Genomic DNA, 15,206 nt, shown 5'->3' on the forward strand with positions numbered 1-15,206 from the left:
AAAAAGCAACCGCCCATTGAACATCCAAAGAGTGGAGTCAAGATGCATTAGCGCCAGAATGAGGCTGTTGGTGGCAAACGGAAATATATAGGTTGATTGAGGTGGAACTGTAAAACTATCTTAAGAAGAAATTTCAGATATAGTCTCAGCACCACTTTGTCTTTGTGAAAGGTCATAAATGGCGGATCTGCCACGAGCGCTGCCAACTCACTGACCTTTTTGGCTGTTGTGATGGCAAGAATGCAACTTTCGTGGAAAGGTGCGATAAGACACATGCTGCTATCAGTTCAAATGGAGAGCAGATTAAGATCCCAAGATGGCACTATGGCCTTTATTGGGGGAACATATTACTGAGAAGAGCCTTTAATAATTTCTAGTGGTCGGATGCAAAAAAAATGGTGTGACCGTCTATATTATGCTCACTAGAAATAGTTGCTAGGTGGACCTTTACTGAAGAATTTGAAAGATTTTGTTTATTTAAGGAAAGAAGATTCTCCAAGAGGTAGGAGGTGGAAAGGGTTGAGATACTGCTTCCAAGACTGGTCTCTGTCTTCTCCATTGTGAGGAGTTTTAGCTGAAGCTCTCTCGCTTTCAAAGATCAAGAAGAGAGCTTCTTATAGTGGTAGCAACCCTTGGGAGAATGATCCTGGCCCAGGCAATGAATGCTGAATGTCAGGCACCACTTAAATCCTGGGGAGCCTGGGATCACTACTCTATTCCTAATAAACTACTAAAAAAGATTTTTTTTTTGAGAAAAATAATTAAGAAGAGGGGCTGAACCCATAACACTAAGAATATACTACTAACAACTAACACCATCTAAACCAAACACCAAGTGCTTTAGGGTTCCGACCAAAGCCAGAAGCAGTTGAGAAGGAACTCAGGGACGGTTCCTAAGGGGGTGCTGCAGCTAAAAAGTTCTGATTTGAAGCACAGGAGTGCCAAGGCACCTATAGTGGAGCACCCATATGGACACTTTGCCAAGAAGAATCAAAGGACTATTGTGAACATGTATAGCCCTTACTTACCCCAAGAAGCACTATTTAACCCTAAAGATTCTGGGCACAATTCTGATCCTCCAATACAGTAATTTAACTCCACTAACTGAAACAGAGGCTTGTTCTAGCAGGCTGCACAACATGTACTTGTATGGGACCCAGAGCTGGGATGTTGCCCTTCCCCCTTCAGAGAGTGGGGGAGAAGAATTGATTGGCATGAGCATGCTCAGTCAACTCCTCACTACACACAGAGGTGCTGGAGTCTTGTTTTAAAAGCTTCACTGAGAGTGTGATGCAGGACCCTCAATGAGTCAATGTTTTGAATACCAACCATAGTGAGGTATGAGACCCCTCCAGTTTAGATAACACCCCTAAAGGGGTCTTCCTCTGCCCTATGAGTAATTCTGGGGCATGGGCTTTCTGTGGCAGGCCTTAGAGTTTACAGTGGACTCCCATTTTGCTTGATGAGTTATACTCTGCATTTACACTGGGCAAAAACACACAGAATTGGACCCACAGAACAGGAGCCTCAAACTCTCAGCCTGCAAGCTAATCCCAGCCAAAGTCATTGCACTATCTGGCCCGAAACTCCTAGTAGCCCGGGGGCTCTGTTACCAGCCCTCAAGCTTTGCCCCTTCCCGTCATCATCCCACCCTCTCTTTCCACTTCTCTGATGATTCCTGCCACCATGGTGAATTCCAAGCGGGGGGAGGAAGGGGTGGGGAGAGCAAAATGCTGCGAACACAGTGCCAGACCCCCACCCCCCAGTGATCCCTAAAGCCATGTCTTTGGGAAGAGAGTGCCATGGGAGGCAGGGCAGTGTTGAGAGGGGGCAAAGCTTGGGGGTGGTAATGGAGAGAAGCTGCCCTCCACTGGGGATGAGCTGCAGGCCAGGAGTTTGAGACACCCTACTATAAAAGCAGGGCCAAACACATTGGGCCAGATGTTTCTTAGCTACAGTGGGGCTGAACATGGAGAAACTCCAGTGCTAGTAACAGAAATGTGACCCATTTTTTCCCCCAAATTTTGCCTAAGGACAAAACATCAACCACACATGCGCAAGCACCATTCCATTCCTCAACTGACAAGTTTTAGACAAAGCTTCAGAGTAAAACATTTCTACAGAACACAAATGATGTTTCCAGCAATTCACTGAAATCACTATTGCTACTGGCTTCTCAGGGATGACTGCTGTCATTCACAGTGATCTAGCCTTTTAGAGTTGTGGTTGCTATGGGTGCATGCACATGTGCTTTTACATGGATTCAGTGGTCTCTTTTGTTCTTGGCTAGTTAAGTGAAATGTACTATAACTGCCAAAGCATCAAGACAGAGAACATAGTACTGGAAAGCCCAAGAAAGAAATAATCTATTGTTAAAAATAAATGCACACCTCTTTCCAGCAGAAAGCTTACAAACAAAGGACAGAGGCTATGTCTGTGTATTGGTAACTACTGCCACTGTTAGGCACAGTTTGTGCTCTGTTTCTCTATGCAGTCTTTTAAATTGTAGTGAGACAGCAACGGAAGAATAAAAAGACTATTTTGATTTGTGACTGTAGAACAGTGTGTGTAGAAAACTGTCAGAGACCTGTTTTAAGTGTACTTGGAGTTAGCAAGGCTCACACACAATGAAACAGATTATTTCCCAGGAAGAAAGATTTATAGTAGAATCACAAGTGTCTGTGTTCGAAGTTTTAATGTGTGGGGTCTTACCAAACATTGTATTTTCAAGTTGTCCCTCTTTTCTACCCCCAAGGAAGGAAACTTGTCACTCCATATAAACAATGGGACAGAAAAGATTGCTATAAATTATAAACATAGCAAAAACTGCTTAATACAGCTTATAAAATAAGAAAAGGGACAAGGACTGGAACAGTCAACTGATCCCGGTGGTTAAGTGCAAGTTACCACTTCACAAATGAGCACTCTCTTACTGGAAAAACTTAAAACCTTATTAAGGTATCAAGTGAGTACAAGGAAGAGTGCCTTTAATTGTGAGAAGTCATAGTAAGAGAGTGTCAGAGGGGTAGCCAAGTTAGTCTATAACTGGAAAAAAACTTAAATAGTCTAGCAGCACCTTTAAGACTAACAAAACATGTATGCAGATGGTATCATGAGCTTTTGTGGGCACAACCCACTTACTTCTTCAGCTGAAGTACATTGTGCCCACGAAAATTCATGATACCATCTACATGTTTTGTTAGTGTTTAAAGTGCTGCTAGACTATTTGTTGTTTTAAATTTTTCCAGTTATAGACTAACTTGGCTACCCTTCTGACACTCTTACTATGACTTCTCACAATTAAAGGCACTCTTCCTTAGACTCATTTGACACCTTAGCAAGGCTTCCCTCTAGCTCTGGGGGGGGGAGGGGGAGGGAGAAGGACTCAAGGCTTTGATCCCACAAGGCCTTGCACTCCATGCTGGGCAAGTTGCTATGCTTCAGTGGAAGTTGAGAAAAGACTATGTGGAGACCCAGTCCATCCTCCAGGATAAGGACAAGCAAGCATGTAACCCACTTCAAATCTGTTCCTTTATTCTTATTAGCACAAGGCTGGTGTGCGAGTGGAAAAAGAGCATGACAAACAAGATACTGGCTCCCCTCACATTAAAGTAGTACTAAGCCACTGGTCTCCAACCTTTTAAAGCATGAGATCACTTTTTGAATTTAAATGCCATCAACGATCTACCTCACACCCTAATACCCTTGCCCCACCTTCTGTGTGTCTCTTCTCTGAGGACCTGTTCCTGCTCACTCCATCCTCCCTTCCTCCCCCATCCTCCCTCACTTTCACCAGGCTGGGGCTGAGGGTTAGGGTGCAGACTGTGGTCTTGGATGAAGCAATCTTGAGTGAGAGAGGGGCTCTGAGCTTGGGGCAGGCAGTGGAGGTGCAGGAGGGATGCTAGGTGCAGGCTCTGGGAGGATGTTGGGATGCAGAGGTGCTTGGAGCTAGGGCTTAGGGTGTAGGAGGGGTTCATGACTGGGGTAGAGTTTTGGGATGTGGGCTCCAGCTAGGCCTTGCTGACGTCTGGTGGCTCCTAGGTGATGATGCAGTGGGGCTAAGGCAGGCTCACCCCTGCCCTGGCCCCGCACCATTCTCAAAAGCAGCCGGCAAACTCCCTCCCATCCCAAGCCCTGTTGTGTCTCCTCTCTGCTCTGTTGAGATGGGATACAGAGTGTGGGGGGACACCCTGACATCAGCACCCTCCCCTGCCCAGTAAACAAGAGGCTCCTGAGGGGACAGCTCTGAGGCAGATGAAGTGGTGGCACCTGATAGCCTCTCGGCCGAACAAGTCAGGATCACCTGTCAGAGGCTCCAAGATCTACCAGTAGATCCCAATCTACTGCTTGGTGACCACTGTAGTAGGCCATGGCTTGCCTCTTAAGACTTATTTCTGACACTAGACAGGAGCAGTCTGGCAACGGTACAGTAGAAACTCAATGGATGATTGCTCCTTTCACTTCCTTCTCATACTTATACTCCCAATAGTGTACACCTGACCTGCGTCAGATCGCGCTGCAGTAACAGCCCTATTTATCTAATGACAACAGTATCAGAAAAAGTTTTCCAGGAATTCAAATTCAACTAATCCAGACTGAAATTCAGAACAAGGCCTCAGGAAATAGATAGCAAGGTATTTATCAAACATGTTACCCTTGTAAATCTAGATACATCCATGGGCAAGAGCAGGCTTATTATTTATTAAAACAATCACCTTTTCTATATGCCTAGCCAGTTCTAATAATGAGCTAAGCATTTCGCCACCTACCTGGGAATTTTGAAAAATAAGCTTTCCTGTATTTGTTTCCATTCTCATCATTCCAGAAGTGTGTCGGTTGACAAGGCATAGGCTTGGTACAAACCAGCTCACCGCTTTCTCCCCAGACTGGTTTGCCTGTTTACAAATAAAAAAAATTAAAAAAAACACAGATTTTTTGTACTTCCCTTTGGCCTACTGCTACGTACCAAAGCAAAACACCCAGGATTAATATTTGCATAATGGTAACACCCAGAGGCCCTGTCATTCCAGGCATTAGTGGCAGATCTAAAGAGTTCATGGCAATGGACTAAACTCAATTTTGATTTAACTTCCGAGTGTAAGATTATATGGTCTAATGTTCCCTTCTTATTTAGCCTCATTTATCACAAGCCTCTCCCAGGTACCTCTATATTAAACCAAAAACTTCAGTTAGACCAATGTATTTCAACCCTCAGGAGATGAAGCATTGAGACACAGGGACAGAACAGGAAAGACCAAAGTGCTGCCAAGCGCCCAAGGTCTCTAGAATGGCAAGAAACCCAATCTGGGTGTACATTACCTAATTATCACAGTAGGCAAATCATTATCCAAGTTGCAGAGAATTTTTTTCCTTCATTAAACTTTAATGAACTTACATCAGTAGAGAATTTAGTCCATTGTCTGGTAGAGACACTCTTTAATTAGACAGGAATGTAACTAGTAAATTCAAATACAAGAAGTTGGGATATAGTCTCATAATACAGGGTTCCGAACAGCCATCAGACTGGCTCAGTCCAGTTTTTAGTGGGAAAAGCTTCCACAACATAGACTACCCCCCACTAAGGGCATGGAGTTGATGGCTAACTGTAAACATGAAACTGTATTGAGATCTCCATAAGATGATAGCCATTTCTGGACATTGGATTGGAATATCAGCTGATCAAGAGAGGATAGATCAGTCCCATAAATCGTAAAGTTCCTATAGTCATACATTTTAGTTAGAAGTTCGTATGGAATTGACTGGAAAATATAGTTACCTTCATCATTCCATGCTTCAACTGCCATACCCAGGTTCCTTGCCTGAATCTCTCCTTTGTAAACTGGAATTGTAACATTCTGACCCATAAAACAAGAAATTATATCTGTTCCACCTATATATAGCAAAGGAGAGACACTTAGAGGTCACATGCTTTAAAAAATGTAAAAAGGCCACATGAAGATTTTATTTTCACACAATAGTGAAATAAACTACCCAATTTAAGTAATGAAATTTATAATACCGCTGTAAGATTGTTTACATTTTTATGCAATTAACAATAAATGAAGTTAGAGAGGCTTTTCTTACAACATGCATGCCCTTTGTATAGGCTGAATTTGTGTCTCCTACTCAAGTTACACAACTTCATTAACTTCACGGGAGTAACTCCTACATTACACAGACTGGGAGTGGCCTTTCAGACTCCTAGTCTACAGCTAGGTCAGAGATTTAGAGATGTTGAAAATTAGGAAATGACACAATGCCACCTGGTTCCTTGTGGCTTCTTGCAATCAAGTATAGCTGGACTAGATAGTTGCTATGGGTCAGTTTCTATTGCTTGTTCTTGTGCATTAATACAACTGCAGTTGTGTTTGAGATCTTTGCACTAATGGAGAATATTTAAGCCTTAATTTACCAAAAAGTCAGTTTTCATGCAAGTGATTGGGATATTTCTAGTCATATTTAAATAAAAGGCACAGCTGCAACAAAAGGCCCAAACCTGCAAGTTTCACACATATGACTATTCTTTGGCATCAGAGACTACAGGCAGTCCCCGGGTTACGTGGGTCCGACTTAAGTCGGACCCCTAGTTACGAACCGGGGGGGCCCCCCCGCTACTGCGGGGTGCCTCCCCCACTGTCACCGCCTCCGGCGGCACGAGGGGCGCTTCTCCCCCAGCAGACCAGGGAGACACAGAGCGGCTTTTCTCGCTGTGGAGGACGCGGGCGGCAGGACCACCGAGACGCGGAGCGGTCCTGCTGCCCGTGTCCTCCGCGGTGAGAAAAGCCGCTCCACATCTCCCTGGTCTGCTGGGGGGGAGGGGGTGCGCAGCTAGTGCGCCCCCCCCCCCCCCCCAGCAGACCAGGCTTTTCTCGCCGACGCCTGGGGTAGAGCAGCTGGGGGGCTGCTGGGTTGGTCCCACAGCTGCTCTGCCCCAGGCGTGTCCGATTCAGCCGCTGCTGGTCAGTTCCAACTTACATACAAATTCAAACCTACAGTCCCTATCTTGTATGTAACCCAGGGACTGCCTGTATTAACAACTGTTATCTTAAAGTTTAGACCTACTCCCAATAAAGTCAGAGAAAGAACTTCCATTGACTTTAATGTAGGAAAGATTGGGCTCTGGATCTGGGGCCTATACTAGATTCCTCTGAAGTCCTGATCCTTGGTGCCCTGAACATGAGGTCCTGTAGGAGTGCAAACTGCCCAATTGAGCCTTCCTGATATCACACTAAGCTGGATGAGGCTTAACACATCTCCAGTGTTAATTACATAATCTGCAATCTGACCTGTTTACCGTGTCCATTAAACTGAAGTAGGATTCTGGCAAAAGCCTCCTCAGAAGGCGTTTCCTGATTAAATTAGCTATGCAAAGAACAGTAATTGCTGTAGGTTGAACAGACACTCATCCTCCCTCTCATTCTGCCTGTCCCCTGCCCTTCCCCCGGATAACCAATCAAAATAAAGAATCCTTCTTCCTTAGATCTACTCTGTCAAAATAATTCCATCTAAAAGTGAGTGCATCAAATTCATTATACTAATGCAAGGGCATGCTGAATTATGCAGAAAAACCCTGCACATGTCAAAGCTAGTTGCCATATAAGTATCACTGAGGCTGACTGATCCGCAGCTTCATTTCCCCCATATACAAAAATTGCAAAGAGGCAACAAAGACATGAACTGGTTACAGAAGGAATACAAATGTAAAAAGCTTTTGGAGTAAACATTTACCTGAAATGGACCCCAGGAGGACGCTGCTCTTTATATGTTTGTAGACATACTCGTAGCTTTGAGATTTAAGAGGTGACCCTGTAGACAGTATAGTGTGAAGTGTATGAAGGTTGTGGGTATCACCTTAAAAAGAAGAAAACCAAGCATTACAAAAAGAAGAAAACCAAGCATTACAAACATTTAAACATCTTATCTATTCACCAATAGATAAATGCAAGTTGCCAAATACAACCCTGTGGCTAGACTACAAGGCTAAAGAAATCGATAGGCGTTTGAAGCTTACATGGTTTTAAATTTTTCTCTTCTAGCACAGCCAGCCACTTTGCACCTGTTCCAAGGATGGTGATCCTAGAAAGGAGAAACATTTTCAATGGTTTTGCACATTGTGTATCTTACAGGATCAATTATTGTGGTTGCTTAAAGCTTTAAAGATTCCCAGCAATTAAAAGTAGGCAAGTCATTGGAGTCACTTCTATAGCTTTGAAATTTTTTATTCTGGCTTTAAATATTAAGCTTTTAATATTGTAACCTGTAAGCATTCACTTACAGGTTACAAGAATCCACAGCTACAGAACATTGCCTAACATTTAAGTCATTAATTTGCCATAATTGCCATTGCCCTGTTTAACAGAAAACTATTGCCTTGTTACAGTCTCTCATATTTTAATGTTATTCCAGTGCAATGTAGTGAAAAATACCTCATCTAAAAGATAGTAATCCAAGGTGTGCTCTCAGGTACACACTCAATTCCAACTTAAGTCAATGAGAGTTGCATATCTGAGAATGGAACATGACCTTCAAGAGCCATTACATTCTGGAAAAGTTAACTTCACAGTATATTCTATATATTGGTACATACTGAATTCTAGAATAGAGAGCTCTCATAAGGAGAAAACGCTGGTTCAGCAGCTTGCCTTTTGTGAACAACTGAAATGGTTTCCTACATTTGAGTTAAAAGGCTGAGTCACTGTTTTTAGTATGTAAGTTTAAGCTGCCTCTTCAATCTCTCGGTTGCAAATTATGGCTTTTTAGGACAACAGAATCAGCTCTGCAGCATAACTATTCGCAATACATAAGGCATTCATGCCAAAATTGAAGGCACAGTGTGAAATAAATATTTCCATTTATGCAATAAGTAAGATATATAGCTGGAGAATGTTGTCCAATGCAAGAAACAAACAAAACATTTTAACCACAAGCATAAACATTTTCCTTGCATGCTACTCCTCTCCCTCACTCCACAATCAAGCTTCACAACATCCCTACAAGTTAAAAATTCTTGCAATGCCCATTTGATCAGATATTGAGAGGCAAAAGTGACACACTCAAGGCCTGCACCAGGAAGAAGGGAAAAAAACAAAAAACAAAAAAACACACCACAGGAATCCTGGCTCCATCACCCTGATCTATTCAATGGACTTTAGAAGCTTAACATAGCAAACAGCAAACCAAGTAAAAGGAAATCTCCCTCAAACTTTGGAGACAGAACACGGGGTGTGATAATCTGTCTACATAAGTTAAAACATAACTGGGACTGATATAGAATCGCAAGAGCTTTATTTGCCTACTTACTGCTTTAATATAGGAATTCTATGGTGCTAATAATCTAACCAGGAAACAGATTTTTAAATGACTGCATAAAATTCATTTTCAGTTCTCTTATCACAAAGAAGTTGAGAAGGTGTGTTCCCACACACCAATTAAAAAGTTAAAGTGAAGCCTCCCCCAAAGTCCATCTATTGTTGGAAGTATTAGTATAAATATTAGTTAGTACATTAACTTTCTCCAAGAAACCCTGCTCCCATATAAAGTAATGCTTAAGTGATTAATGCTGGCACTATTCATTTTCATGGAATCATAGGGCTGGAGGAGACCTCAGGTCATAGAGTCCAGCCTCTTGCCCAAAGCAGGACCAATCCCAACTAAATCAACCCAGTCAGGGCTTTATCAAGCCAAGACTTAAAAATCTCTAGGGATGGAGATTCCACCACCTCCCTAGGAAACCCATTCCAGTGAAATAGTTTTTCCTAATATCCAACCCTACACCTCCCCCACTGCAACTTGAGACCATTACTCCTCGTTCTGCCATCCATCATTACAGAGAACAGCCTTTATCCATCCTCTCTGGAAACTCACATCCTGCCTCACTCTTCTCTTCTGCAGACTAAGCCAGCCCCAATTCCTCCGCCTCTCCTCTTAGGTCATGTGCTCCAGCCCCCTAATCATTTTGATTGCCCTCCAGTGGACCCTCTCCAATGCGTCCACATCAGTTCTGGGACCCCCACTACAGAAAGTGACACAATACTCCAGATGTGGCCTCACCAGAACAGAATAAAGGGGAATAATCACTTCTCCAGATCTGCAGGAAATGCTGCTCCTAATGCCATCTAATATTCCATTTGCTTTCTTAGCTACAAGGGCACACTGTTGAGACAAATCCAGCTTCTCATCCACTGTAATCCCCAGGTCCTTTCCTGCCAACTGCTACTCAACCATTCAATCCCCAGCCTGTAACAACACCTAGGATTCTTCCATTCCAAGAGCAGGACTCTACACTTGTCACTGTTGAACTTCATCAGATTTCTTTTGGACCATTCCTCTAATCTAGGTCACTGTGGATCCTATCCCTGCCCTCCAGCGTATCTACCCCTTCCCCTAGCTTAGTGTCATCTGCAAATTTTCTGAGGGTGCAATCCATCCCCTCATCCAGGTCCTTAATAAAGATGTTGAATAAATCCTGCCCTAGAACCGATTCTTCAGGCACTCCACTAGAAACCAACCGCCAACCTGACATCGAGCCGTTAATCACTACCCATTGGGCCTGATAGTCTAGCCAGCTTTCTATCCATCTTACAGTTTAATTTATCCAAGCCATACTTCCTTAACTTGCTGGCAAGAATATTGTGGGAGACCGTATCAAAAGCTTTGCTAAAGTCAAGGTATATCACATCCACTGACTTTCCCATGTCCACAGAGCCAGTTAGTTCATCATAGAAGCATTTTACATGGTAGCAATAAACTCCCTTGAGAAGCTGAAGGGTATGAAAATTACTTATGCATGGTGCTTGTTTAGACATTCAAATGCCCAGAGCATAGGATGGGGACATTATCATAAAGACCGTATCACACTCTCTTCCCTATTACAAATGGTGATTGGCTCAACAGGCAACACTGCATGAAGATATTCCCAAGGGTAGAAGAGAGAATAGTTCCTAAAACAGTAGAGCAAAGTGGCCAAGCCACATGCAGCTCTTTGATTAAAAAAAAAATGCGGCTCCTGCCGCTTCTGAGCCACATGCCTGGACTGCTCACCGCCAGCCGCTCTGCGCATGGCATCCCAGCACCTAGAGGGAGAAGCATGTGGCGGCAGCAGCTCTGGAACCCAGGCATTAGGTTAGAGCATTAGGTAGAGCCGTGTGTGTGAGAGAGAGGTCTGGCTCTGGGTTAGAGCTGGGGGGGGAGGGGCGGGAAGAGAGAGGCGCTGGGAGTGCCTGGCTCAAGGTAGGAGGGGCATTGTGTTAGAGCAGGGGAGTGTCTGGCTCTGGGGGAGAAAAAGGGCATTGGGTTAGAGTGGGTGGGGCTGAGAATGCTTGGTTCTGGGGGAAGGAAGGGGAGGGCGGAAGCACATTAAACTCAAAAGTCTTCATGGATGCAGAATAAAGCAGCCAACACAAATTTCATATTTAAGTTTTAGAGCAAAAAAAGAATCAGAATGTACCTGGTTTACACTGTGTTTCTTTAAAAAAAAATTCAAAGACTATTGTTTGGCAGGCTGATGCAATTATTTGAGATGTGAGTCTTTCCCTTATTGTTTTTTAACCTTTCATATTTGTAGTCTGGGACAGGCACTTCAAATTATGCTAATTTACTTCTCAGTTCTATTTAATTTTTTAAAAAAAGCTCATGGGATAGAATAGTGCAGTAGTGTTAAATTTAAAATACATGGTGGAGATGCTTTCTGTTTAGTGTGAAAATATTACTGCATTTTAAAGGTTTTTTTTTTTTTAATTTGATATTTGTTCCTTGTCAAGCTTTCTGAAGATCTATCAGTGGTCATGAATTTTTGAAGTGACTAGAGACTTCATTGATTTTTATCAAAAATGTCCTGTAACATTTTTAATCACTACATTTTATGTACTATATCTTTTTATAGATAAATAAAAATACATGGCTCTTCTCACTCTATCCACCACTATTTTGGTTCTTCGTCTCTAACTGCTCGGCCTCCCCTCTGGTAGAGTATCAAAAGCTAGAGGCAAATGTCAGTTTTTCCACAACTAAAGGGTACTATTTTATGAGGGAGTTCCTTGCTTTTCCTATCCATTTACTTTCAGATGATCAAGGGAACCTCAGGAACTGCCATTGTTAAATAGTGACAGCCTTATTTGCACATATACTGCACTCCAATAAAATGTTATGAACTCACAGGAATGGTTTCCTGAGGCAAGGTAGCCAAGCAGACTTTCGGTAAAATCTTGTCCTTCAGCTGTGGTATACTACAATCATATGAAGTATTTTTATCCTTATGCAATATTTACTTACTGCCATCCTCTGAGTAATTTATTATATAGCAAGGATACTCTGTGCTTATCTTGGTTTCTTACACTATTTGGTATACTCTTTTAGAAACCTATGCAGTAGTTCCCCTCTCTTTCCTTCCTTCCTTCCCAGCACTCCCTCCCCCCTTACCCCGCATCTACATTCAACGTTTATCTCTATTTAACCTTTTGGTACTGGCTAAATCCAACCATACTGGGCAGAATCTTTATTAAAACCATCCCAATCAAGTTGTTATTGTTTTTCAGTGCCAACAGGGGAAACTATTCTCTGGGAGATATTGTAATAAAGATGTCATATCAGTTATATGTAGTATACTGCACCTTCGTAACAGGAAGTAACTCATGTTAGCTATTAAAGGCAATTTTGGAACAAACTACATTAGAAGGTTATTAGAGTTGGCTAACACTTTTAGCAATAGATTTCCATATATCCAGATGATGCTCAAAAATAATCTGTTTTATTTTTAAACTAACTTTTTGCCCCACTACTTCTGCTCTTGAATCCCTCTAAGTTTCAACAGATATTAGCCTTCCACCAGAATTTCACTAGGATGTAACTTTTTATTATAGTAGACAATGCTGATGTCAATCATTAAGTATTATGTAGCATAAAAGGCAAAGCTGCATTTTAATTATTAAGCGGCAATAAAAAGGGAAATGAAGTGCAGCACGCTTCAATCACAAATGCACTAAAACAGAACACTAACTTAAAAGCTAGTAACACACACACACACACACACACACACACACACACACACACACACACACACACACACACACACACACACACACACACCCCTCCTGTTTAACTCTGGTTTGTAAGATGGAATAATTAAAAACAATGTTCTGTCTAGCATACACAAAAGGTAAATTATGAAGGGTCTTAAAACAATTCATTTGAATTTTTCTATTTCTTTCTGTAACAGTAGAGGGCACTCAAAAGCTCATTATGTTCTCACAGGGATATGGGACAATTAAGAAATTGCTGGACAAAGAATGAAACAGATTAGAAAACAAAATATGAAAACAGGCAGTTCCACTCTCAAATTCTATAAAGCACCATATTCAGGTTTATCCTGAGTTATCTGAAATAAAGGATTATTATTTCACAAATTGAGTGCACTAAGAAATTACTCTTCAGACTGCTACCAATTACTGCCTTTTCAAAAGGCTGGGCTCTTAAACTGACTATTGAACTGACATTCTTTGTTTACTAGGAATCTAAATGACAATGAATTTTAAAACACATCATTGAACCCTGTGTCTCTTTCACTCCCTCAAACAAAAAAAGGACCATTTCAGTCTAAGATTTCAATAATTTATCCTAAATTAAGACAAAGTTTAAACTGTGCCATCCTATGGGTTGGCTTCAGATCAAGTAAATAGTCTCTAATGAAGCTGGTTTTATGCAGGATTAGTAACAGACTAATGAGTCAAGACAGCTATTTCTAGGGCTTAAAATGAGGAGTTCTATAGTTCACTTTAACATCTTGTTTACTTACCCTAGTCGGTCAACCAAATCCCAGAGCACATTCGGCGATGGAACAAGAGGAGATCCATCATATAAGACAACTGAAGCTCCTGTAGAAAGTGCAGACACTAGCCAATTCCACATCATCCAGCCAGTCTAGAATAGACAAGACTCTTAACGTTATTGGTCCAGCACCGTAGGTCCCAGATGAGGGATTTTTCTGGACCAGGAGAGATCATTTCAGGCCCCGATGCCAGTTCCCTCAACTTCCTTGCTCCCCCTGCAGCCCAACTGAGCCACATACCAGTTCCCACAGCCTAGCTGCACATCAACATCTGAGCTGCACACCAGCTCCTGCTTCTGCAGCCCAGGCCCATCCTCCCCTCACAGCCCAGATGAGCCACACTCTGGCTCCTCCCCACAGCCCAGCTGGACCGTGCACCAGCTGTGCCGTGCACCAGTTCCCAGGACCCCAACACCATGAAGCATGCGAACTCCCTGCAGTGTGCCAGGACTCTGCTCAGACCAGAGAATCCCAGATTATAGAGGTGCAACCTGTAGTTTCTATATTTGTGAGCTCATTATGAGGGAGACATCCCTCCCCATTGCTGACTTGTGTATTCAGTATCTCAATGTTACTTAAGATTACCACTACATGAATTTGTTTACTGAGAGAGTCAATTCAACAGAATCCACGGAACAGTTCCAACTGTTATCATCACTAAGTTCTGGGTAATGTCAATGATGCTACTAAGGATTTACAATGGTTGTAGCTAAACTAGAACCTGGCTTCTGCTTTAGTAACCTTATTTTGGGTCTTCACAATAATTAGGGGAGAAAAGACACACAACTAATGTGGGGCCTGAAACGTGGGTGTCATTTTAAATTACCCCAATAATATATTCATAGGTTTAAGGCCAGAAGAGACCATTAGATCATGCAGCCCTGATGCCTGTATACACCATACAGAGTTTTATCCAGTTATTCCTGTACTTATGCCAGTAACTTGCATGCAATCAAAGCACATCAACCAGAGCAGCATCCAGTCTTGCTCCAAAGACATTAAGAGATGATGTCACATTGAACATCAGAATCCCATGAACTTCTACCCTATAATAACTAATTTGGAATATAACTTATCTGCTAATTACAGACCAAAAATGCTACACAAAATAAAACTGTATTGTAATTTTCACAAATACCCAAATACTTCACAGAATAGAAGTGACATCAGGTGTTTGACAATAAAAAAAACAAATCGGACATGGTTTATAGTAGTTAGTGTGTATTTTGACACTCCATAACTGCTTTACACTGAACCCCTTCATATGCCAATGCAATATGTTCTGACTTTTTAAAAACTTTGAATGCTAGAAATGTCAGCATTTCTGATTAACAGTATGTACACAACTCCTTGCAGAACACCTGCACAGCGCCTATGCTAAACA

At 42.3% G+C, this 15,206-nt stretch overlaps 1 protein-coding gene across 2 annotated transcripts in view; it reads right to left on the minus strand.

Annotated features, from left to right (window-relative positions):
* AACS (acetoacetyl-CoA synthetase) overlaps nucleotides 1-15,206 on the minus strand; it is a 90,998-nt gene that overhangs the window by 26,451 nt on the left and 49,341 nt on the right. For both annotated transcript variants that reach the window (XM_075898472.2, XM_075898473.2), the window contains exons 10-14: nucleotides 13,790-13,914; nucleotides 8,012-8,076; nucleotides 7,729-7,851; nucleotides 5,777-5,890; nucleotides 4,770-4,895 (exon numbers count right to left, since the gene is read on the minus strand). In XM_075898472.2, the coding sequence (XP_075754587.1) occupies nucleotides 4,770-4,895; nucleotides 5,777-5,890; nucleotides 7,729-7,851; nucleotides 8,012-8,076; nucleotides 13,790-13,914 (553 nt within the window). The remainder of the gene's footprint in view (nucleotides 1-4,769; nucleotides 4,896-5,776; nucleotides 5,891-7,728; nucleotides 7,852-8,011; nucleotides 8,077-13,789; nucleotides 13,915-15,206) is intronic.

The sequence above is a fragment of the Pelodiscus sinensis genome, chromosome Z (assembly GCF_052426305.1).
Source record: "Pelodiscus sinensis isolate ZL-2025 chromosome Z, ASM5242630v1, whole genome shotgun sequence".
In the NCBI taxonomy this organism is placed as follows: domain Eukaryota; kingdom Metazoa; phylum Chordata; order Testudines; family Trionychidae; genus Pelodiscus; species Pelodiscus sinensis.